The following is a 27,587-nucleotide window of genomic DNA, read 5'->3' on the forward strand; positions in this document are numbered from 1 at the left end:
ATTCACAATTTTTGTAAAGAACCTTAAGACCTTTCTATGTATGAAAATAATTTGATTCTACCATTTCCAGAATTTCAGAAGAAGATTTTTGAAGTTTTAGCCTATTTAACCCCTTTTGACCCCGCCCCTAAGGCCCCTGGGGGTCAGTCATAGAAAATTTGTTAATAGGATTTAATGGCCATCTCATACTGACAATTCTGACAACATTTGACTCATTTCCTATTACAATTGACCAAATAATGCTCAAAAATGTGTTTTCCCTATATAAACTATAGTAAACTTAACCCCCTCCCCAGGGGGAAACTAGAGTCCCCAGGGTCATATAATTCACAATTTTTGTAAAGGACCTTAAGACCTTTCTATCTATGAAAAGAATTTGATTCTACCATTTCCAGAATTTCAGAAGAAGATTTTTGAAGTTTTAGCCTATTTAACCCCTTTTGACCCCGCCCCTAAGGCCCCTGGGGGTCAGTCATAGAAAATTTGTTAATAGGATTTAATGGCCATCTCATACTGACAATTCTGACAACATTTGACTCATTTCCTATTACAATTGACCAAATAATGCTCAAAAATGTGTTTTCCCTATATAAACTATAGTAAACTTAACCCCCTCCCCAGGGGGAAACTAGAGTCCCCAGGGTCATATAATTCACAATTTTTGTAAAGGACCTTAAGACCTTTCTATCTATGAAAAGAATTTGATTCTACCATTTCCAGAATTTCAGAAGAAGATTTTTGAAGTTTTAGCCTATTTAACCCCTTTTGATTAACCCCCCGCCCCTAAGGCCCCTGGGGGTCAGTCATAGAAAATTTGTTAATAGGATTTAATGGCCATCTCATACTGACAATTCTGACAACATTTGACTCATTTCCTATTACAATTGACCAAATAATGCTCAAAAATGTGTTTTCCCTATATAAACTATAGTAAACTTAACCCCCTCCCCAGGGGGAAACTAGAGTCCCCAGGGTCATATAATTCACAATTTTTGTAAAGGACCTTAAGACCTTTCTATCTATGAAAAGAATTTGATTCTACCATTTCCAGAATTTCAGAAGAAGATTTTTGAAGTTTTAGCCTATTTAACCCCTTTTGACCCCGCCCCTAAGGCCCCTGGGGGTCAGTCATAGAAAATTTGTTAATAGGATTTAATGGCCATCTCATACTGACAATCTGACAACATTTGACTTATTTACTATTACAAATGACCAAATAATGCTCAAAAATGTGTTTTCCCTATATAAACTATAGTAAACTTAACCCCATCCCCAGGGGGAAACTAGAGACCCCAGGGTCATATAATTCACAATTTTTGTAAAGGACCTTAAGACCTTTCTATCTATGAAGAGTATTTGATTCCACCACATCTGTGAGTAGAGAAGAAGATTTTTGAAATTTTACTCAATTTTACCCCTTTTGGCCCCTCCCGTAGCCCCCTGGGGGGTGGGGACCATATAATTCACAATTTTGATTGGCCTTATGCCTGAGAAGGTTTGTGCAAAATTTCATTGAAATTGCTTCAGCAGTTTTGGAGAAGAAGTCGAAAATGTAAATTGTTTACGGACATACGACGGACGACGACGGACAAAGGGCGATTAGAATAGGTCACTTGAGACTTCGTCTCAGGTGACCTAATAAATGCATTTATACGTTATATGTTGGATTAAGCAATATATTTAGTATGTAATAGTTTGATAGAACTGGTTATTATAGAGTAGTCGGTCGATTAAATAAGCATATGCATTTACTATGAGTATATGTATGGAGGCCCATAGAATACAGGTTCTTAGAAATAGCAGTAACAAGCTTCCACTATCAAAATCCAAGATGGCGGCCTGTCGGCCATCTTGTTGACCGATCGGTCCCAAAATGCAATATGTACAACTAGGACCCTAGGGAAACCTACATGTGAAATTTGAGAGAGATCCCTTCTGTGCTTTCTGAGAAATAGCAATAACAAACTTTAACTATCAAAATCAAAGATGGCTGCCTGGCGGCCATCTTGTTGACCAATCGGTCCCAAAATGCAATATGCACAACAAGGGCCCAAGAGGAACCTACATGTGAAATTTGAGAAAGATCCTTCAGTACTTTCTGAGAAATAGCGGTAACAAGAAATGTTAACGGACGGAATGACGACAGACGAAAAACGATTTGAATAGCCCACCATCTGATGATGTTGGACTTATAACCGGGACTGTATTACTAACTGTATTAGTGAAACCCTGTAACTAAAGGGTTTCGAAATTGATCCAGTTGTTTAGGTTTCATATGGAGGGACAGACAGACAGACAAACAAGCTGATTCAAGTTATTCCCCAATTTTGTACTTTGTATAGGTTTTATATGGAAGTTTGTTTCCATACACATTTTTAAACATTGGCTAATCAAAGCAACAAACCTCTGGGAATTCTGAACACTTCTGGGCGGCAGTAAAGGCCTCATCTAGTTGTCCAAGTTTAAGGTGATAATTAGCAAGATATTTGTACGCTTGGCTCTGCTCCTCTGGATTGAAGTTCTGAAGTAATGAAGCAATTGTCTTGTAACTATTTTATTCCTAAAATATGTAAAATAGAAAAAAGGGCCCAATGGGCTCTTGCAATTTAGTAATCCTCTTACATACTTAAGACATTAGTGACATTGTTATATAATGTTCAAAGTGCGCATGGCAATGACGTCAAATTGTTTACGGGTTCTGCGATGTGACTTTATTTCTTCTGTTCTAACTGATGAGATATTATAAAATCAACATTTAATTATCAGACAATTGAAAATATCAATAAAAACCAGCATGAAGGGTTCACGCTTTATTCTGTCATCGCAGCAGGAACCAGGACGGATAGTTTAACCAGTGTTAAAACTACTGTTATACGTGTTAAATGATTTTTCAAACATCTTTCTCCGATTCATTTTGTAAATTATTTATTTCACTCCACTGCATATTATATATCATCAAAAATTTGTTCGTTTAGACTTTTGAACCAAACATTGAAGAGTTCCATGATCGAGACAAGAACATTAACACATGATCTATAAATTACGCCATTACTCAAAATCAATATATCTAAAATATGTATGAGTGTAAAGGTGTATGTGAATAATGAAGTGTTGTACATTTCCCCGAAAATGCAAATCCTTGTCAAAAATATCGAAATAGTTACTGTAGTCATTTATTTGGCAAATAATGCCTGTTTCAAAAACATCTAAAAAAGGGCGAATCATTCACCTGCTACCTAGTAACCATGGTGCATACTTCAGATATACCGTGCGTTCCATTTGCAGTTGTACTAAAGTGATAGGACACCGCCAAATGGAACGCGTTTGGATTTTTCCATGATGACGGCACCCATATGAAAGGTACGCTTCAAATATAAAAGCCAAGTATTTTCGGTGTTAACAATAAAATGGATATAAAAGTAAAACATCAATAGTTTCGAAATACATAGCAATAAATAATCCATGTAGTTTTATAGGATATAAATAATCTCAATTCAACAAAGAAAACATTTCGATCACAAAAGAAAAATCTTGGGTCCGCCATCTTGGATCCAAGTGGTACGCTTCTGATAACGAACCACTTGTACCGGTACAGTTCTGCTGGTACGATGCGTTCCATTTGAGATACAACAGATTCGTATCGATACAACTGGTACGAATCTGCAAATGGAATGCACGGATAGAGTCAGTATGCCTAATATCAGGTCTCTAGCTGGCCTCTTGGTTATTAAGAAAAAGTGATTTAAAGATTTTAGCATTTTTGACTCTTGTGACCTTAAATGAAAGTCAAGGTCATTCATTTGAAAAAAACCAACACATTAGCCCTTCATTACTGCATGTCATAAGCCCAATATAAGGTGTCTAGACCTCTTGGTTATTAAGAAAAAGTGATTTGAAGTTTTTAGCCTATTTGACCCCTTCAACCTTAAATGAAGATCAAAAAGGTCATTCATTTGAATAAACTTGGTAACCCTTCATCCAAGAATGTCACAAGCCAAATATAGGTCTTTAGGCCATTTGGTTATTAAGAAGAAAATGTTTAAAAGATATTTTAGCCTATTTGACGCATGTGACCTTGAATAATGATCAAGGTCATTCATTTGAACAAACTTGGCAGCCCTTCATCTTAGCATGCCACAGACCCAATATCAGGGCTCTTGGTCTCTTGGGTATAGGAGATTTCAGAAAAGACGGCGATGACATCACACAAAGGTACATCCGGGCGCTCAAAGGTATGACTCTGTATAACTGTACACAAAAACATGGTGGGAACACGGCCGCTTGTAATGTTTGTTTACATTTTATTGTAACAAATAGTACAACATTCAGAGAACAATTGCGTTATTATAATTTCCAAAAGTGTTTAAACAGAAATACATAACAATATAATATATCAAAGAAACACAATTTACATACACTTCATTTTTGACCACCACAAGAAAAACACGGTCGCTATTGCATTTGCGTACAATCATTGATAGAATATTGCAAATATCAGCTAGAAATTACAAATTAAATTCCAAGTTCCCCAGAACATCATACTGATATTTTAATAAGTGAATACTGTTTTCTGAGTCTTACTTGGTAAAACATCTTATGATGTTTGATTGTGACGAAATAAAACATTTGCTTTGGTAGATTACCCCAAGTGCGCGACAGCCATTACAGTATTGATAAGATCCCGAATTTCGTCCATTTTCAGAGTCACAAAACTATGTATTCTGGATAACTTTCTTTTTTCGTCAGAAATTTTGGAATTTAGTTTATCATATACAAATGAGTCAGTTTATAGTTACTTCCATTCATATTTTTAAACAAAACATTGAGTATTTTATGATTCTCTAAGCTGTGCGCAATGTGTCCTAGTTGGCATTTATGGTACTACCACTAGTCCTCCACCTCTGGTTTGTGGTGTCTGAGTGGTTAAGGTGTCTGACATTCTACCACTAGACCTTCACCACTGGTTTGTGGTGGCTGAGTGGTTAAGGTGTCTGACATTCTACCACTAGTCCTCCACCTCTGGGTCGTGGTGGCTGACTGGTTAAGGTGTCTGACATTCTACCACTAGACCTCCACCTCTGGTTTGTGGTGTCTGAGTGGTTAAGGTGTCTGACATTCTACCACTAGACCTCCACCTATGGGTTGTGGTGACTGAGTGGTTAAGGTGTCTGACATTCCACCACTAGACCTCCACCTCTGGGTTGTGGTGGCTGAGTGGTTAAGGTGTCTGACATTCTACCACTAGACCTCCACCTCTGGTTTGTGGTGTCTGAGTGGTTAAGGTGTCTGACATTCTACCACTAGACCTCCACCTCTGGGTTGTGGTGGCTGAGTGGTTAAGGTGTCCGACATTCTACCACTAGACCTCCACCTCTGGGTTGTGGTGGCTGAGTGGTTAAGGTGTCTGACATTCAACCACTAGACCTCCACCTCTGGGTTGTGGTGGCTGAGTGGTTAAGGTGTCTGACATTCTACCACTAGACCTCCACCTCTGGTTTGTGGTGTCTGAGTGGTTAAGGTGTCTGACATTCTACCACTAGACCTCCACCTCTGGGTTGTGGTGGCTGAGTGGTTAAGGTGTCTGACATTCTACCACTAGACCTCCACCTCTGGTTTGTGGTGTCTGAGTGGTTAAGGTGTCTGACATTCTACCACTAGTCCTCCACCTCTGGGTTGTGGTGGCTGAGTGGTTAAGGTGTCTGACATTCTACCACTAGCTCTCCACATTTGGGTTGTGGTGGCTGACTGGTTAAGGTGTCTGACATTCTACCACTAGTTCTCCACCTCTGGTTTGTGGTGGCTGAGTAATTAAGGTGTCTGACATTCTACCACTAGACCTCTTCCTCTGGGTTGTGGTGGCTGAGTGGTTAAGGTGTCTAACATTTTACCACTAGACCTCCACCTCTGGGTTGTGGTGGCTGAGTGGTTAAGGTGTCTGACATTCTACCACTAGACCTCCACCTCTGGGTTGTGGTGGCTGAGTGGTTAAGGTGTCTGACATTCTACCACTAGTCCTCCACCTCTGGGTTGTGGTGGCTGAGTGGTTAAGGTGTCTGACATTCTACCACTAGCTCTCCACATCTGGGTTGTGGTGGCTGACTGGTTAAGGGTGTCTGACATTCTACCACTAGTTCTCCACCTCTGGTTTGTGGTGGCTGAGTAATTAAGGTGTCTGACATTCTACCACTAGACCTCTCACCTCTAGGTTGTGGTGTCTGTGTTAGGTGTCTGAATTCTACCACTAGACCTCCACCTCTGGTTTGTGGTGGCTGAGTGGTTAAGGTGTCTGACATTCTACCACTAGACCTCCACCTCTGGGTTGTGGTGGCTGAGTGGTTAAGGTGTCTGACATTCTACCACTAGACCTCCACCTCTGGTTTGTGGTGGCTGAGTGGTTAAGGTGTCTGACATTCTACCACTAGACCTCCACCTCTGGGTTGTGGTGGCTGAGTGGTTTAAGGTGTCTGACATTCTACCACTAGACCTCCACCTCTGGTTTGTGGTGGCTGAGTGGTTAAGGTGTCTGACATTCTACCACTAGACCTCCACCTCTGGTTTGTGGTGGCTGAGTGGTTAAGGTGTCTGATATTCTACCACTAGTTCTCCACCTCTGGTTTGTGGTGTCTGAGTGGTTAAGGTGTCTGACATTCTACCACTAGACTTCCACCTCTGGTTTGTGGTGGCTGACTGGTTAAGGTGTGTGATATTCTACCACTAGTTCTCCACCTCTGGTTTGTGGTGGCTGAGTGGTTAAGGTGTCTGACATTCTACCACTAGACCTCCACCTCTGGGTTGTGGTGGCTGAGTGGTTAAGGTGTCTGACATTCTACCATTCTAATACTAGACCTCCACCTCTGGTTCACAGTGGCTGAGTGGTTAAGGTGTCTGACATTCTACCACTAGACCTCCAGCTCTGGGTTGTGGTGGCTGAGTGGTTAAGGTGTCTGACATTCTACCATTCTAATACTAGACCTCCACCTCTGGGTCAGGGTGGCTGAGTGGTTAAGGTGTCCGATATGCTACAACTAGACCTCCACCTCTGGTTTGTGATGGCTGAGTGGTTAAGGTGTCTGACATTCTACCACTAGACCTCCACCTCTGGTTTGTGATGGCTGATTGGTTAAGGTGTCTGACATTCTACCACTAGACCTCCACCTCTGGTTTGTGGTGGCCGAGTGGTTAAGGTGTCCGACATTCTACCACTAGACCTCCACCTCTGGTTTGTGGTGTCTGAGTGGTTAAGGTGTCTAACATTTTACCACTAGCTCTCCACCTCTGGGTTGTGGTGGCTGAGTGGTTAAGGTGTCTAACATTTTACCACTAGACCTCCACCTCTGGGTTGTGGTGGCTGAGTGGTTAAGGTGTCCGACATTCTACCACTAGACCTCCACCTCTGGGTTGTGGTGGCTGAGTGGTTAAGGTGTCCGACATTCTACCACTAGACCTCCACCTCTGGGTTGTGGTGGCTGAGTGGTTAAGGTGTCTGACATTTTACCACTTGACCTCCAGCTCTGGGTTGTGGTGGCCGAGTGGTTAAGGTGTCTGACATTCTACCACTAGACCTCCACCTCTGGGTTGTGGTGGCTGAGTGGTTAAGGTGTCCGATATTCTACCACTAGACCTCCACCTCTGGGTTGTGGTGGCTGAGTGGTTAAGGTGTCCGACATTTTACCACTAGCTCTCCACCTCTAGGTTGTGGTGGCTGAGTGGTTAAGGTGTCCGACATTCTACCACTAGACCTAGACCTCCACCTCTGGGTTGCGGTGGCTGAGTGGTTAAGGTGTCTGACATTTTACCACTTGACCTCCAGCTCTGGGTTGTGGTGGCTGAGTGGTTAAGGTGTCTGATATTCTACCACTAGTCCTCCACCTCTGGTTTGTGGTGGCTGAGTGGTTAAGGTGTCTGACATTTTACCACTTGACCTCCAGCTCTGGGTTGTGATGGCTGAGTGGTTAAGGTGTCTAATATTCTACCACTAGACCTCCACCTCTGGGTTGTGTGGTGGCTGAGTGGTTAAGGTGTCTGATATTCTACCACTTAACCAGGTTTTTTTAGTGGTTTACTACATCAATGAAAGTAACAAGTGTTCTACTCACTCCTTGTCGACTGGCCTCATTAATGTAGTCTGTATAGGCAGAGGCAGCTTGGTCCTCCTCATGCAACTTCTCATGAAGTCTGCCACACAAAAAAAAACCGAATAAATTACAGAACAAGGACATAGTCATTCAGATCCCCCGCCAATGGAGATATCAAAGCTGAAGTAAGTTTGATTGTGGAGACTTATGTGTATGAAAAAAAAACAGGAAAAAGAAAGTTGAGCTAAAGAAAGATGGAGTATAATTCAAGTAGAGCGGGGCTGCAATTGTTGAATCAGGTATACAGCCTTGACATTTATATTAGACTATATACACAAAGATGGGTGGAACTTTGCAAAGTAACATTTACCATTTACCATGATATTTTCAGCAATGTTTCCATGGTAACGGAAAAAGTGCAAAAAATGAAAACCTAAAAATAGCAAAAGGTACTACTAGACCATAAAAAGAATGTGTCTATGAAGTTTCGTGGAAATAGCTCTGCTGGTTTAAGAGTTATGCTCCAGAAATGAAGCTGCTACAAAAATATGATATTTTCAGCAATGTTTCTATGGTTACAGAAAAAAGCACAAAAACTGAAAACCTAAAAATAGCAAAAGGCACTACTAGACCATAAGAACAATGTGTCTATGAAGTTTCATGGAAATATCTCAGCTGGTTTTAGAGTCGTGCTCCGGAAACGATTCTTACACAAAAATCTGCCATTTTCAGCAATGTTTCCATGGTTACAGAAAAAAGTACAAAAAGTGAAAACCTTAAAATAGCAAAAGGCACTTAGCCTACAACTACTGACCTGGCCAGTTTGATGAGGGCTGTCCCTTCCATGTCTCCAATACAGTTGGCCTTCCAAAAGCACTTCTTTGCCTCCTGTAGACGCTCAAGTTTCTCAAACGTTTCTCCAAGAGCCATTACCATCCGAGAATCATTTGGTCTGAAAGAGGCGAGCATATGATCATTATGAGGCAAATCCTAAAAAGGTTTACAAGTCAGGAAGGGCACGACTAAATGACTGTGTGACTTATCAGATATCAGACTCTAACACAAGTAAAAAAGGGCCCTGCTAAATGACTGTGTGACTTATCAGATATCAGGCTCTACCACAAGTCAGGAAGGGCCCTGCTAAATGACTGTGTGACTTATCAGATATCAGGCTCTACCACAAGTCAGGAAGGGCCCTGCTAAATGACTGTGTGACTTATCAGATATCAGGCTCTACCACAAGTCAGGAAGGGCCCTGCTAAATGACTGTGTGACTTATCAGATATCAGGCTCTACCACAAGTCAGGAAGGGCCCTGCTAAATGACTGTGTGACTTATCAGATATCAGGCTCTACCACAAGTCAGGAAGGGCCCTGCTAAATGACTGTGTGACTTATCAGATATCAGGCTCTACCACAAGTCAGGAAGGGCCCTGCTAAATGACTGTGTGACTGTGTGACTTATCAGATATCAGGCTCTACCACAAGTCAGGAAGGGCCCTGCTAAATGACTGTGTGACTAATCAGATATCAGGCTCTATCACAAGTCAGGAAGGGCCCTGCTAAATGACTGTGTGACTTATCAGATATCAGGCTCTACCACAAGTCAGGAAGGGCCCTGCTAAATGACTGTGTGACTAATCAGATATCAGGCTCTACCACAAGTCAGGAAGGGCCCTGCTAAATGACTGTGTGACTAATCAGATATCAGACTCTACCACAAGTCAGGAAGGGCCCTGCTAAATGACTGTGTGACTAATCAGATATCAGGCTCTACCACAAGTCAGGAAGGGCCCTGCTAAATGACTGTGTGACTAATCAGATATCAGACTCTACCACAAGTCAGGAAGGGCCCTGCTAAATGACTGTGTGACTAATCAGATATCAGACTCTAACACAAGTCAAGAAAGGCCCTGCTAAATGATGTGTGACTTATAGGCTCTACACAGTCAGGAAGGTGGACTGCTAAATGACTGTGTGACTATATCAGAGGTTCATTGGGTGTGACAGTATCATGTCAATGTATTGGGGGACAGTATCATGGTGACTCATGTGATGTATTGGGTGTGACAGTATCATGGTGACTCATGTGAGGTATTGGGTGTGACAGTATCATGGTGACTCATGTGAGTATTGGGTGTGACAGTATCATGGTGACTCATGTGAGGTATTGGGTGTGACAGTATCATGGTGACTCATGTGAGTGTATTGGGTGTGACAGTATCATGGTGACTCATGTGAGGTATTGGGTGTGACAGTATCATGGTGACTCATGGTGATCATGTGGGTGTGACAGTACTGGTGACTCATGTGAGGTATTGGGTGTGACAGTATCATGGTGACTCATGTGAGGTATTGGGTGTGACAGTATCATGGTGACTCATGTGAGGTATTGGGTGTGACAGTATCATGGTGACTCATGTGAGGTATTGGGGTGTGACAGTATCATGGTGACTCATGTGAGGTATTGGGTGTGACAGTATCATGGTGACTCATGTGAGTATTGGGTGTGACAGTATCATGGTGACTCATGTGAGGTATTGGGTGTGACAGTATCATGGTGACTCATGTGAGGTATTGGGTGTGACAGTATCATGGTGACTCATGTGAGGTATTGGGTGTGACAGTATCATGGTGACTCATGTGAGGTATTGGGTGTGACAGTATCATGGTGACTCATGTGAGGTATTGGGTGTGACAGTATCATGGTGACTCATGTATTGGGGTGTGACAGTATCATGGTGACTCATGTGAGGTATTGGGTGTGACAGTATCATGTGGTGACTCATGTGAGGTATTGGGTGTGACAGTATCATGGTGACTCATGTGAGGTATTGGGTGTGACAGTATCATGGTGACTCATGTGAGGTATTGGGTGTGACAGTATCATGGTGACTCATGTGAGGTATTGGGTGTGACAGTATCATGGTGACTCATGTGAGGTATTGGGTGTGACAGTATCATGGTGACTCATGTGAGGTATTGGGTGTGACAGTATCATGGTGACTCATGTGAGGTATTGGGTGTGACAGTATCATGGTGACTCATGTGAGGTATTGGGTGTGACAGTATCATGGTGACTCATGTGAGGTATTGGGTGTGACAGTATCATGGTGACTCATGTGAGGTATTGGGTGTGACAGTATCATGGTGACTCATGTGAGGTATTGGGTGTGACAGTATCATGGTGACTCATGTGAGGTATTGGGTGTGACAGTATCATGGTGACTCATGTGAGGTATTGGGTGTGACAGTATCATGGTGACTCATGTGAGGTATTGGGTGTGACAGTATCATGGTGACTCATGTGAGGTATTGGGTGTGACAGTATCATGGTGACTCATGTGAGGTATTGGGTGTGACAGTATCATGGTGACTCATGTGAGGTATTGGGTGTGACAGTATCATGATGACTCATGTGAGGTATTGGGTGTGACAGTATCATGGTGACTCATGTGAGGTATTGGGTGTGACAGTATCATGGTGACTCATGTGAGGTATTGGGTGTGACAGTATCATGGTGACTCATGTGAGGTATTGGGTGTGACAGTATCATGGTGACTCATGTGAGGTATTGGGTGTGACAGTATCATGGTGACTCATGTGAGGTATTGGGGTGTGACAGTATCATGGTGACTCATGTGAGGTATTGGGTGTGACAGTCATTGATCATGGGTGACGAGACTCATGTGAGGTATTGGGTGTGACAGTATCATGGTGACTCATGTGAGGTATTGGGTGTGACAGTATCATGTGACTCATGTGAGGTATTGGGGTGTGACAGTATCATGGTGACAGTGAGGTATTGGGTGTGACAGTATCATGGTGACTCATGTGAGGTATTGGGTGTGACAGTATCATGGTGACTCATGTGAGGTATTGGGTGTGACAGTATCATGGTGACTCATGTGAGGTATTGGGTGTGACAGTATCATGGTGACTCATGTGAGGTATTGGGTGTGACAGTATCATGATGACTCATGTGAGGTATTGGGTGTGACAGTATCATGGTGACTCATGTGAGGTATTGGGTGTGACAGTATCATGGTGACTCATGTGAGGTATTGGGTGTGACAGTATCATGGTGACTCATGTGAGGTATTGGGTGTGACAGTATCATGGTGACTCATGTGAGGTATTGGGTGTGACAGTATCATGGTGACTCATGTGAGGTATTGGGTGTGACAGTATCATGGTGACTCATGTGAGGTATTGGGTGTGACAGTATCATCATGATGACTCATGTGAGGTATTGGGGTGTGACAGTATCATGGTGACTCATGTGATGTATTGGGTGTGACAGTATCATGGTGACTCATGTGAGGTATTGGGTGTGACAGTATCATGGTGACTCATGTGAGGTATTGGGTGTGACAGTATCATGATGACTCATGTGAGGTATTGGGTGTGACAGTATCATGGTGACTCATGTGAGGTATTGGGTGTGACAGTATCATGGTGACTCATGTGATGTATTGGGTGTGACAGTATCATGGTGACACATGTGAGGTATTGGGTGTGACAGTATCATGGTGACTCATGTGAGGTATTGGGTGTGACAGTATCATGGTGACTCATGTGAGGTATTGGGTGTGACAGTATCATGGTGACTCATGTGAGGTATTGGTGTGACAGTATCATGTGACTCATGTGAGGTATTGGGTGTGACAGTATCATGGTGACTCATGTGAGGTATTGGGTGTGACAGTATCATGGTGACTCATGTGAGGTATTGGGTGTGACAGTATCATGGTGACTCATGTGAGGTATTGGGGTGTGACAGTATCATGATGACTCATGTGAGGTATTGGGTGTGACAGTATCATGGTGACTCATGTGAGGTATTGGGTGTGACAGTATCATGGTGACTCATGTGAGGTATTGGGTGTGACAGTATCATGGTGACTCATGTGAGGTATTGGGTGTGACAGTATCATGGTGACTCATGTGAGGTATTGGGTGTGACAGTATCATGGTGACTCATGTGAGGTATTGGGTGTGACAGTATCATGGTGACTCATGTGAGGTATTGGGTGTGACAGTATCATGGTGACTCATGTGAGGTATTGGGTGTGACAGTATCATGGTGACTCATGTGAGGTATTGGGTGTGACAGTATCATGGTGACTCATGTGAGGTATTGGGTGTGACAGTATCATGATGACTCATGTGAGGTATTGGGTGTGACAGTATCATGGTGACTCATGTGAGGTATTGGGTGTGACAGTATCATGGTGACTCATGTGAGGTATTGGGTGTGACAGTATCATGGTGACTCATGTGAGGTATTGGGTGTGACAGTATCATGGTGACTCATGTGAGGTATTGGGTGTGACAGTATCATGGTGACTCATGTGAGGTATTGGGTGTGACAGTATCATGGTGACTCATGTGAGGTATTGGGTGTGACAGTATCATGGTGACTCATGTGAGGTATTGGGTGTGACAGTATCATGGTGACTCATGTGAGGTATTGGGTGTGACAGTATCATGATGACTCATGTGAGGTATTGGGTGTGACAGTATCATGGTGACTCATGTGAGGTATTGGGTTGTGACAGTATCATGGTGACTTCATGTGAGGTATTGGGTGTGACAGTATCATGGTGACTCATGTGAGGTATTGGGTGTGACAGTATCATGATGACTCATGTGATGTATTGGGTGTGACAGTATCATGGTGACTCATGTGAGGTATTGGGTGTGACAGTATCATGGTGACTCATGTGAGGTATTGGGTGTGACAGTATCATGGTGACTCATGTGAGGTATTGGGTGTGACAGTATCATGGTGACTCATGTGAGGTATTGGGTGTGACAGTATCATGATGACTCATGTGAGGTATTGGGTGTGACAGTATCATGGTGACTCATGTGAGGTATTGGGTGTGACAGTATCATGGTGACTCATGTGAGGTATTGGGTGTGACAGTATCATGGTGACTCATGTGAGGTATTGGGTGTGACAGTATCATGGTGACTCATGTGAGGTATTGGGTGTGACAGTATCATGGTGACTCATGTGAGGTATTGGGTGTGACAGTATCATGGTGACTCATGTGAGGTATTGGGTGTGACAGTATCATGGTGACTCATGTGAGGTATTGGGTGTGACAGTATCATGGTGACTCATGTGAGGTATTGGGTGTGACAGTATCATGGTGACTCATGTGAGGTATTGGGTGTGACAGTATCATGGTGACTCATGTGAGGTATTGGGTGTGACAGTATCATGGTGACTCATGTGAGGTATTGGGTGTGACAGTATCATGGTGACTCATGTGAGGTATTGGGTGTGACAGTATCATGGTGACTCATGTGAGGTATTGGGTGTGACAGTATCATGGTGACTCATGTGAGGTATTGGGTGTGACAGTATCATGGTGACTCATGTGAGGTATTGGGGTGTGACAGTATCATGGTGACTCATGTGAGGTATTGGGTGTGACAGTATATCATGGTGACTCATGTGAGGTATTGGGTGTGACAGTATCATGGTGACTCATGTGAGGTATTGGGTGTGACAGTATCATGTGACTCATGTGAGGTATTGGGTGTGACAGTATCATGGTGACTCATGTGAGGTATTGGGTGTGACAGTATCATGGTGACTCATGTGAGGTATTGGGTGTGACAGTATCATGGTGACTCATGTGAGGTATTGGGTGTGACAGTATCATGGTGACTCATGTGAGGTATTGGGTGTGACAGTATCATGGTGACTCATGTGAGGTATTGGGTGTGACAGTATCATGGTGACTCATGTGAGGTATTGGGTGTGACAGTATCATGGTGACTCATGTGAGGTATTGGGTGTGACAGTATCATGGTGACTCATGTGATGTATTGGGTGTGACAGTATCATGGTGACTCATGTGAGGTATTGGGTGTGACAGTATCATGGTGACTCATGTGAGGTATTGGGTGTGACAGTATCATGGTGACTCATGTGAGGTATTGGGTGTGACAGTATCATGGTGACTCATGTGAGGTATTGGGTGTGACAGTATCATGGTGACTCATGTGAGGTATTGGGTGTGACAGTATCATGGTGACTCATGTGAGGTATTGGGTGTGACAGTATCATGGTGACTCATGTGAGGTATTGGGTGTGACAGTATCATGGTGACTCATGTGAGGTATTGGGTGTGACAGTATCATGGTGACTCATGTGAGGTATTGGGTGTGACAGTATCATGTGACTCATGTGAGGTATTGGGTGTGACAGTATCATGGTGACTCATGTGAGGTATTGGGTGTGACAGTATCATGGTGACTCATGTGAGGTATTGGGTGTGACAGTATCATGGTGACTCATGTGAGGTATTGGGTGTGACAGTATCATGGTGACTCATGTGAGGTATTGGGTGTGACAGTATCATGGTGACTCATGTGAGGTATTGGGTGTGACAGTATCATGGTGACTCATGTGAGGTATTGGGTGTGACAGTATCATGGTGACTCATGTGAGGTATTGGGTGTGACAGTATCATGGTGACTCATGTGAGGTATTGGGTGTGACAGTATCATGGTGACTCATGTGAGGTATTGGGTGTGACAGTATCATGGTGACTCATGTGAGGTATTGGGTGTGACAGTATCATGGTGACTCATGTGAGGTATTGGGTGTGACAGTATCATGGTGACTCATGTGAGGTATTGGGTGTGACAGTATCATGGTGACTCATGTGAGGTATTGGGTGTGACAGTATCATGGTGACTCATGTGAGGTATTGGGGTGTGACAGTATCATGGTGACTCATGTGAGGTATTGGGTGTGACAGTATCATGGTGACTCATGTGAGGTATTGGGGTGTGACAGTATCATGGTGACTCATGTGAGGTATTGGGTGTGACAGTATCATGGTGACTCATGTGAGGTATTGGGTGTGACAGTATCATGGTGACTCATGTGAGGTATTGGGTGTGACAGTATCATGGTGACTCATGTGAGGTATTGGGTGTGACAGTATCATGGTGACTCATGTGAGGTATTGGGTGTGACAGTATCATGGTGACTCATGTGAGGTATTGGGTGTGACAGTATCATGGTGACTCATGTGAGGTATTGGGTGTGACAGTATCATGGTGACTCATGTGAGGTATTGGGTGTGACAGTATCATGGTGACTCATGTGAGGTATTGGGTGTGACAGTATCATGGTGACTCATGTGAGGTATTGGGTGTGACAGTATCATGGTGACTCATGTGAGGTATTGGGTGTGACAGTATCATGGTGACTCATGTGAGGTATTGGGTGTGACAGTATCATGGTGACTCATGTGAGGTATTGGGTGTGACAGTATCATGGTGACTCATGTGAGGTATTGGGTGTGACAGTATCATGATGACTCATGTGAGGTATTGGGTGTGACAGTATCATGATGACTCATGTGAGGTATTGGGTGTGACAGTATCATGGTGACTCATGTGAGGTATTGGGTGTGACAGTATCATGGTGACTCATGTGAGGTATTGGGTGTGACAGTATCATGGTGACTCATGTGAGGTATTGGGTGTGACAGTATCATGGTGACTCATGTGAGGTATTGGGTGTGACAGTATCATGGTGACTCATGTGAGGTATTGGGTGTGACAGTATCATGGTGACTCATGTGAGGTATTGGGTGTGACAGTATCATGTGACATGTGAGGTCATTGGGTGTGACAGTATCATGGTGACTCATGTGAGGTATTGGGTGTGACAGTATCATGGTGACTCATGTGAGGTATTGGGTGTGACAGTATCATGATGACTCATGTGAGGTATTGGGTGTGACAGTATCATGGTGACTCATGTGAGGTATTGGGTGTGACAGTATCATGGTGACTCATGTGAGGTATTGGGTGTGACAGTATCATGGTGACTCATGTGAGGTATTGGGTGTGACAGTATCATGGTGACTCATGTGAGGTATTGGGTGTGACAGTATCATGGTGACTCATGTGAGGTATTGGGTGTGACAGTATCATGGTGACTCATGTGAGGTATTGGTGTGACAGTATCATGGTGACTCATGTGAGGTATTGGGTGTGACAGTATCATGGTGACTCATGTGAGGTATTGGGTGTGACAGTATCATGGTGACTCATGTGAGGTATTGGGTGTGACAGTATCATGGTGACTCATGTGAGGTATTGGGTGTGACAGTATCATGGTGACTCATGTGAGGTATTGGGTGTGACAGTATCATGGTGACTCATGTGAGGTATTGGGTGTGACAGTATCATGGTGACTCATGTGAGGTATTGGGTGTGACAGTATCATGGTGACTCATGTGAGGTATTGGGGTGTGACAGTATCATGGTGACTCATGTGAGGTATTGGGGTGTGACAGTATCATGGTGACTCATGTGAGGTATTGGGTGTGACAGTATCATGGTGACTCATGTGAGGTATTGGGTGTGACAGTATCATGGTGACTCATGTGAGGTATTGGGTGTGACAGTATCATGGTGACTCATGTGAGGTATTGGGTGTGACAGTATCATGGTGACTCATGTGAGGTATTGGGTGTGACAGTATCATGGTGACTCATGTGAGGTATTGGGTGTGACAGTATCATGGTGACTCATGTGAGGTATTGGGTGTGACAGTATCATGGTGACTCATGTGAGGTATTGGGTGTGACAGTATCATGGTGACTCATGTGAGGTATTGGGTGTGACAGTATCATGGTGACTCATGTGAGGTATTGGGTGTGACAGTATCATGGTGACTCATGTGAGGTATTGGGTGTGACAGTATCATGGTGACTCATGTGAGGTATTGGGTGTGACAGTATCATGATGACTCATGTGAGGTATTGGGTTGTGACAGTATCATGGTGACATGTCATGTGAGGTATTGGGTGTGACAGTATCATGGTGACTCATGTGAGGTATTGGGTGTGACAGTATCATGGTGACTCATGTGAGGTATTGGGTGTGACAGTATCATGGTGACTCATGTGAGGTATTGGGTGTGACAGTATCATGGTGACTCATGTGAGGTATTGGGGTGTGACAGTATCATGGCTGACTCATGTGAGGTATTGGGTGTGACAGTATCATGGTGACTCATGTGAGGTATTGGGTGTGACAGTATCATGGTGACTCATGTGAGGTATTGGGTGTGACAGTATCATGGTGACTCATGTGAGGTATTGGGTGTGACAGTATCATGGTGACTCATGTGAGGTATTGGGTGTGACAGTATCATGGTGACTCATGTGAGGTATTGGGTGTGACAGTATCATGGTGACTCATGTGAGGTATTGGGTGTGACAGTATCATGGTGACTCATGTGAGGTATTGGGTGTGACAGTATCATGATGACTCATGTGAGGTATTGGGTGTGACAGTATCATGGTGACTCATATTGTGTGAGGTATTGGGTGTGACAGTATCATGGTGACTCATGTGAGGTATTGGGTGTGACAGTATCATGGTGACTCATGTGAGGTATTGGGTGTGACAGTATCATGGTGACTCATGTGAGGTATTGGGTGTGACAGTATCATGGTGACTCATGTGAGGTATTGGGTGTGACAGTATCATGGTGACTCATGTGAGGTATTGGGTGTGACAGTATCATGGTGACTCATGTGAGGTATTGGGTGTGACAGTATCATGATGACTCATGTGAGGTATTGGGTGTGACAGTATCATGGTGACTCATGTGAGGTATTGGGGGTGTGACAGTATCATGGTGACACATGTGAGGTATTGGGTGTGACAGTATCATGGTGACACATGTGAGGTATTGGGTGTGACAGTATCATGGTGACTCATGTGAGGTATTGGGTGTGACAGTATCATGGTGACACATGTGAGGTATTGGGTTGTGACAGTATCATGATGACTCATGTGAGGTATTGGGTGTGACAGTATCATGATGACTCATGTGAGGTATTGGGTGTGACAGTATCATGGTGACTCATGTGATGTATTGGGTGTGACAGTATCATGGTGACACATGTGAGGTATTGGGTGTGACAGTATCATGGTGACTCATGTGAGGTATTGGGTGTGACAGTATCATGGTGACTCATGTGAGGTATTGGGTGTGACAGTATCATGGTGACTCATGTGAGGTATTGGGGGTGTGACAGTATCATGGTGACTCATGTGAGGTATTGGGTGTGACAGTATCATGGGTGACTCATGTGAGGTATTGGGTGTGACAGTATCATGGTGACTCATGTGAGGTATTGGGTGTGACAGTATCATGATGACTCATGTGAGGTATTGGGTGTGACAGTATCATGGTGACTCATGTGAGGTATTGGGTGTGACAGTATCATGGTGACTCATGTGAGGTATTGGGTGTGACAGTATCATGGTGACTCATGTGAGGTATTGGGCCTGACAGTATCATGGTGACTCATGTGAGGTATTGGGTGTGACAGTATCATGGTGACTCATGTGAGGTATTGGGTGTGACAGTATCATGGTGACACATGTGAGGTATTGGGTGTGACAGTATCATGGTGACTCATGTGAGGTATTGGGTGTGACAGTATCATGGTGACTCATGTGAGGTATTGGGTGTGACAGTATCATGGTGACTCATGTGAGGTATTGGGTGTGACAGTATCATGGTGACTCATGTGAGGTATTGGGTGTGACAGTATCATGGTGACTCATGTGAGGTATTGGGCCTGACAGTATCATGTGACACATGTGTGTATTGGTGTGACAGTATATGGTGACATGTGAGGTATTGGGTGTGACAGTATCATGGTGACTCATGTGAGGTATTGGGTGTGACAGTATCATGGTGACACATGTGAGGTATTGGGTGTGACAGTATCATGGTGACTCATGTGAGGTATTGGGTGTGACAGTATCATGGTGACACATGTGAGGTATTGGGTGTGACAGTATCATGGTGACTCATGTGAGGTATTGGGTGTGACACAGTATCATGGTGACACATGTGAGGTATTGGGTGTGACAGTATCATGGTGACACATGTGAGGTATTGGGGTGTGACAGTATCATGGTGACACATGTGAGGTATTGGGGTGTGACAGTATCATGGGGTGACACATGTGAGGTATTGGGTGTGACAGTACAGTGATCATGTGTATTGGGTGTGACTCATGTGAGGTATTGGGCCTGACAGTATCATCGTGACTCACCTTAATTTTTGGGCCTGGCGATAGTAGTAGAGACAGTAATTGTGCATTTTAAGGATTTCGTAGGCTTGTCCAAGTCCGTACCAAGCCCGATAATCTCTTCTCTCAACCTCTGGTAAAACACAGGATAACTCTCATATCACATATCTCAATATCAGTTGTCATTGTTTAGAAAAACTGCATTAAAACGGAGTTCAACAATAAGACTAAGACTATCAAATATCTCACAAAAACTGGTGTTAGTTTTTAATAGTCTCACTAAAAAACTGGTGTTAGTTTGACAACTAAAATATCTCACATAAAAACTGGTGTTAGTTTGACAACTAAAATATCTCACTAAAAACTGGTGTTAGTTTGACAACTAAAATATCTCACTAAAAACTGGTGTTAGTTTGACAACTAAAATATCTCACTAAAAACTGGTGTTAGTTTGACAACTAAAATATCTCACTAAAAACTGGTGTTAGTTTGACAACTAAAATATCTCACTAAAAACTGGTGTTAGTTTGACAACTAAAATATCTCACTAAAAACTGGTGTTAGTTTGACAACTATAAAATATCTCACTAAAAACTGGTGTTAGTTTGACAACTAAAATATCTCACTAAAAACTGGTGTTAGTTTGACAACTAAAATATCTCACTAAAAACTGGTGTTAGTTTGTAAAAACTGGTGTTAGTTTGACAACTAAAATATCTCACTAAAAACTGACAACTAAAATATCTCACTAAAAACTGGTGTTAGTTTGACAACTAAAATATCTCACTAAAAACTGGTGTGTTAGTTTGAGTTGTTCAACAATAAGACAACTAAAATATCTCACTAAAAACTGGTGTTAGTTTGACAACTAAAATATCTCACTAAAAACTGGTGTTAGTTTGACAACTAAAATATCTCACTAAAAACTGGTGTTAGTTTGACAACTAAAATATCTCACTAAAAACTGGTGTTAGTTTGACAACTAAAATATCTCACTAAAAACTGGTGTTAGTTTGACAACTAAAATATGAGTGTGGTTTCATATTTATAACACCTTATTTTGGAAAGGTTTATTTTTATCAAGGCATGTAATATATATATATATATATATAAGAAATTCACCTTTCTGAGGTTGACAAATCATTGTATTAATCCAACAAGAGGCCCAGAGGACCAGTATTGCTCACCTGGTTTGTAATGCCAAGTAATGTTTTGAATACAGGTTCATTGTTCCTTTTCTGAAGGAATTCAAATATTTACTTCTATTTCCTCAATTGGCCCCACTCATTCTGTTCCAGGGGTCAGAGCCAATTTTTTTACAAATTCTGTGCCCCTTCCCCAGAGGATGTATCTGGCCAAATTTGGTTATATACAATCAATGCAGAACTCTGTGACTAGTAGCGATTTAAAGGAAATGTAGACAGACGGATGGATGCCGCGTCCTGACATAAGCTCACTGGCCCGAAGCCCTTCGGGCCAGGTAAGCTAAAAATTGTCAATATGTATATATTTTAGAACCTATGGCCTGTCTGTATGCTTGTAAGGCAGCAGAAGTGTTCTTGAGTTCCATAAACTCGTGGCCCATCAGTGTCCAGGCAGACAAATAGTGGGGGTTCAGCTTCAGAGCTCGCTGGAAATACAGGACTGCTTTCTCATGCTGCTGGCGTATGGAGTAGTAGTTTCCTAAAATACAAAAAAAAAGTCTTATTATCTTATTATTCAATCATGCTTGTTACGAGTATTTTCATTGGCTTAAATATTTACTAAATGAAATTTGAATATTGAAGAGAATTATCTTTAGTAAATTGAATTATAAGGATTATTTTGAATAGATTTTTTATGTTATGGAGATATAACACAAAAATATGAGTGTACTCTCATCATAAATAAACCGCGAAATTTAGAGTACACTCAGATTTTTGTGTTATATCTCCATAAAATAAAAAAATTTAATCCTTAAATAATTCATGATTTTAAGTCAATACACTATACAAATACACTTTATAGACTCTCAGACACAACAAGAAATAACCTCTATATTTAACCCATAAAAGAAATAACCTCTATATTTAACCCATAAAAGAAATAACCTCTATATTTAACCCATAAAAGAAATAACCTCTATATTTATAACCTCTATACTTAACAACATACAAGAAATAACCTCTATACTTAACACATACAAAAAATAACCTCTATATTTAAACCCATAAAAAAATAACCTCTATATTTAACATACAACAAATACAAGAAATAACCTCTATATTTAACACATACAAGAAATAACCTCTATATTTAACACATACAAGAAATAACCTCTATATTTAACACATACAAGAAATAACCTCTATATTTAACACATACAAGAAATAACCTCTATATTTAACACATACAAGAAATAACCTCTATTATAACCTCTATATTTAACACATACAAAGAAATAACCTCTATATTTAACACATACAAAAAATAGCCTCTATATTTAACACATACAAAGAAATAACCTCTATATTTAACACATACAAGAAATAACCTCTATACTTAACACATACAAGAAATAATCTCTATATTTAACACATACAAGAAAAATAACCTCTATATTTAACACATACAAGAAATAACCTCTATATTTAACACATACAAGAAATAACCTCTATATTTAACACATACAAGAAATAACCTCTATATTTAACACATACACATACTCTATATTTAACACATACAAGAAATAACCTCTATATTTAACACATACAAGAAATAACCTCTATACTTAACACATACAAGAAATAATCTCTATACTTAACACATACAAAAAATAACCTCTATATTTAAAGATGCTCTTATTTAACACCGCTGACAAATGGTATTTTTTCACTATCAAAAACAGGAGCAGACGGTTTAGTATTTTTTCTTCAGTTACAAAAGTTACTTAATTTACAGCATTACCACCATTGAAAAGTTTGAGCTTCTAAATTTACTTCAAGTTAAAAATATAAAAAAATAATTTATTGCATCCCGAAAAAAATTCCGTGCCACTTTATCCTGTATGGAATGAAGTACTGATTGCGTACGCACCAAAGGCGAAATAAATCATTTTATATTATTTTTTTGTGTTAATTATATATATATATTCACGATTAAACACCAATTATTGTTCAAATGATGAATATCATTTATGCTCTGTCGGCGGTGGAGCATCTTTAACCCCATAAAAGAAATAACCTCTATATTTAACCCATAAAAGAAACACATACAAGAAATAACCTCTATACTTAACACATACAAAAAATAACCTCTATATTTAACCCTTTAAAGAAATAACCTCTATATTTAACCCTTTAAAGAAATAACCTCTATATTTAACCCATAAAAGAAACACATACAAGAAATAACCTCTATATTTAACACAAACAAGAAATAACCTCTATATTTAACACATACAAGAAATAACCTCTATATTTAACACATACAAGAAATAACCTCTATATTTAACACATACAAAAAATAACCTCTATATTTAACACATACAAGAAATAACCTCTATATTTAACACATACAAGAAATAACCTCTATATTTAACACATACAAGAAATAACCTCTATATTTAACACATACAAGCTGATAACCTCTATATACAAGAAATAACCTCTATATTTAACACATACAAGAAATAACCTCTATATTTAACACATACAAGAAATAACCTCTATATTTAACACATACAAGAAATAACCTCTATATTTAACACATACAAGAAATAACCTCTATATTTAACACATACAAAAAATAACCTCTATATTTAACCCTTAAAAGAAATAACCTCTATATTTAACCCATAAATTTAACACATACAAGAAATAACCTCTATATTTAACACATACAAGAAATAACCTCTATATTTAACACATACAAGAAATAACCTCTATATTTAACACATACAAGAAATAACCTCTATATTTAACACATACAAGAAATAACCTCTATATTTAACACATACAAGAAATAACCTCTATATTTAACACATACAAGAAATAACCTCTATATTTAACACATACAAGAAATAACCTCTATATTTAACACATACAAGAAATAACCTCTATATTTAACACAATACAAGAAATAACCTCTATATTTAACACATACAAGAAATAACCTCTATATTTAACACATACAAGAAATAACCTCTATATTTAACACATACAAGAAATAACCTCTATATTTAACACATACAAGAAATAACCTCTATATTTAACACATACAAAAAATAACCTCTATATTTAACACATACAAGAAATAACCTCTATATTTAACACATACAAGAAATAACCTCTATATTTAACACATACAAGAAATAACCTCTATATCTATTTAACACATACAAGAAATAACCTCTATATTTAACACATACAAGAAATAACCTCTATATTTAACACATACAAGAAATAACCTCTATACTTAACACATACAAGAAATAACCTCTATATTTAACACATACAAAAATAACCTCTATACTTTAACACATACAAGAAATAACCTCTATATTTAACACATACAAGAAATAACCTCTATACTTAACACATACAAGAAATAACCTCTATATTTAACACATACAAGAAATAACCTCTATATTTAACACATACAAGAAATAACCTCTATACTTAACACATACAAGAAATAACCTTTAACACATACAAGAAATAACCTCTATATTTAACACATACAAGAAATAACCTCTATACTTAACACATACAAGAAATAACCTCTATACTTAACACATACAAGAAATAACCTCTATATTTAACACATACAAGAAATAACCTCTATATCTGATATAATAATAAAGATCATTTAATATCTTAAATAAAGAAATGCGAGAGGCTTATATAATAACGTATAGGTGTGACAAAGTCCAACTTTATTTGAATAGTTTTTCCCATTTTCTCCCTTCATTTTCAAATTTTTGTTTTACATTCTCATCTTTGAAATTGTATAATGGTCTTTGTGTTGATAAGGGCATTGATGCTTGATGAACTGTGTAAACATCTCATTCTGTAAATGTATTACAATATTATCATTTTATTGTCCACCGAATTACTATGTGAAGTTAATTTTCATGCAAGAGTCCAAATCATTCAAAACTTAAAAGAGCTTGCAATAATGTGTCAAAATGTTGCAGTAATCTCTGATTGCACTTCCTCACACTGCGATAATATGTGTGTATTAGGTTCAGTATTATAAAGTACACAAAGAGGAGGGTGTGATAAACAAAAATGAATTTGTTGCCAAAATATCATGGACTACCGTAACAGAATTTGGAACCGCTGTAGTTTTGTATTTGTGTATAACATGAAATGGAATTTTATATATTTTACACCAAATTTTATAACCTTTATTGTAAACGAGAATTTCACGGAAGTGGATGTGTCGCCTGCACAGCTTTACTTTATTTATTTATTTAGTCACACGATTACGACATTGTTAGTCAGGTTTACGACATCGACTGTCGTAAACCGTTTACGTTGTCTTTGTCAAAAGTGCCATTCTCACGGGCAGACGACCATGTCTTACGAAGACGAAAAAAGTTCGATTTTTGGACAATTTGAAGAGATTAATGCAACTCTACAGTCGATAGAGGAGTTACAAACCAAAATTAACGATCGAATGAAGGAATTTTAGGAGTCAGAGAGTGACAGGAGAAGAAAAGAATATGAGTCACGCTTTTTTCGCTGTGACGATTTCCACCACGAGGGTGCGGTCGGTCCCACTCCAATGTTTAGTGCAGCCGATATTCAACGAGAGTTTGAGAACATTCGTGATTCATTAGCGAAAAATAAACTTCCAAATGAGTTGAAAGTGTTTGACAATAAAACAGGAATAAAACAGGTTGATCAAGCTCATCTCGCAACTCTAAGCAAATCAGCACGATTTACTGAGACTGCTGTCCGTTGGTTACAAACAATAAATGTGCAGGAAAAACCAGTAACGACAGAAGATTTGGGTCATTTGTTTACAATTTTAGAGGCTCAAATAAACTTTCTTCAGTCCGAATATTCAGCGTTGTTGGTACAGAACACGTTTGATAAGGAGACATCGAAACTGTTTAAAAACTTAGAACGAAATAATTCTACATTTTCGGACAGCAGTTTAAACAATTTGAAAACAGCAGCTGAAATTTCTGCAGTGAAACAGAGAACAAGCTCTGCAAATACGTTTCAACGGTATTACACACCTGGACGCGGTCAGTACAGTGGCAGGCGAGACAACTCCTACTCTTACGGTCGGCGTTTCGGTCGTGGTTTCTATCCCAGACGTGGCGGTGGAATGGATGGTCCGAGATTTCCGTCGATACCGACAGATAGAAACGACGAGTCATCATAATTATACGGTGAAACATACTCATGTGTGCTAGTCCATTACAACAGTCTGTTGATGCCTGGCGTGAAATCAATGCCCCAGAAACTGTGTGCAATTGGATTTCCAATGGTATTGATATTCCATTTAACAATTTACCAACAGAGTTTTGTATTCCAAACAAGTGTTTTTCTGTGAAAGAATCACAGTTTCTAAGTTCTGAAATAGACAGATTAGTGTCTGACGGAGTTTTAATCGAGTGTATAAATTCTAAGCCTATTTGTATTTCCCCAATTTCGTGTGTACCTAAGAAAAATAACAAGCTCCGATTGATTGTTGACCTCAGGTATTTAAATGAACATATTACTCCTAAATCATTTCATTATGAAGGGATCAAGGTTATTGAAGACATTGTTAAGCCAAATGATAAGTTGGTAACAATTGACATAAAAGATGGTTTTCATCATATACCTGTCAGTTTAGATTCACAAAAATATTTGGGTATCCAATTTAACGGTAAATTTTATAAGTGGACTAAGTTACCGTTAGGTCTGAAAGTGTCGCCATATTTTTTACTGTAAGACAATACGACCTATTATTTCATATTTTTGAAGTTTAGGTGTTCGAATCACAGTGTATGTCGATGATTTTTTATTTTCTGCTGATAGTGTTGATATTTGTTCATCAAGAGATTTTGTACTTTCTGTTTTTGAAAATCTTGGTATAAGAGTGAACTTTGAGAAGTCTAATCTTGAGCCTAAAACATGGACGGAATATATAGGATATGTTATTGATACTGTGAATTTAGATAACAATGTGTGGATTTTTATTCCGAAAAAGCGCATAACAAAACTTAGACATAGTATCAAATTAACTCTGCGTAAAGGTACTGTTTCAGCTAAGGGCCTAGCTAGAATAGCAGGACAATGTGTGTCTATGTCGCGAGCCGTATTACCAGGAAAATTGTTATTGAGAAATATTTACAGACTTTTAAAGCAGAGATTGTCGTGGCAAGATAATTTAACATTGGATGAAGGTACTATACAGGATCTCCAGTGGTG

At 40.3% G+C, this 27,587-nt stretch overlaps 1 protein-coding gene across 2 annotated transcripts in view; it reads right to left on the reverse strand.

Annotated features, from left to right (window-relative positions):
- LOC138335602 (cell division cycle protein 23 homolog) overlaps window positions 1–27,587 on the reverse strand; it is an 85,634-nt gene that overhangs the window by 7,579 nt on the left and 50,468 nt on the right. For both annotated transcript variants that reach the window (XM_069284773.1, XM_069284772.1), the window contains exons 9-13: window positions 21,694–21,858; window positions 20,200–20,308; window positions 8,890–9,027; window positions 8,097–8,175; window positions 2,405–2,521 (exon numbers count right to left, since the gene is read on the reverse strand). In XM_069284773.1, coding sequence (XP_069140874.1) covers window positions 2,405–2,521; window positions 8,097–8,175; window positions 8,890–9,027; window positions 20,200–20,308; window positions 21,694–21,858 — 608 coding nt within the window. The remainder of the gene's footprint in view (window positions 1–2,404; window positions 2,522–8,096; window positions 8,176–8,889; window positions 9,028–20,199; window positions 20,309–21,693; window positions 21,859–27,587) is intronic.

This window comes from Argopecten irradians, chromosome 11 (genome assembly GCF_041381155.1).
Source record: "Argopecten irradians isolate NY chromosome 11, Ai_NY, whole genome shotgun sequence".
NCBI classification, from domain to species: Eukaryota; Metazoa; Mollusca; class Bivalvia; order Pectinida; family Pectinidae; genus Argopecten; species Argopecten irradians.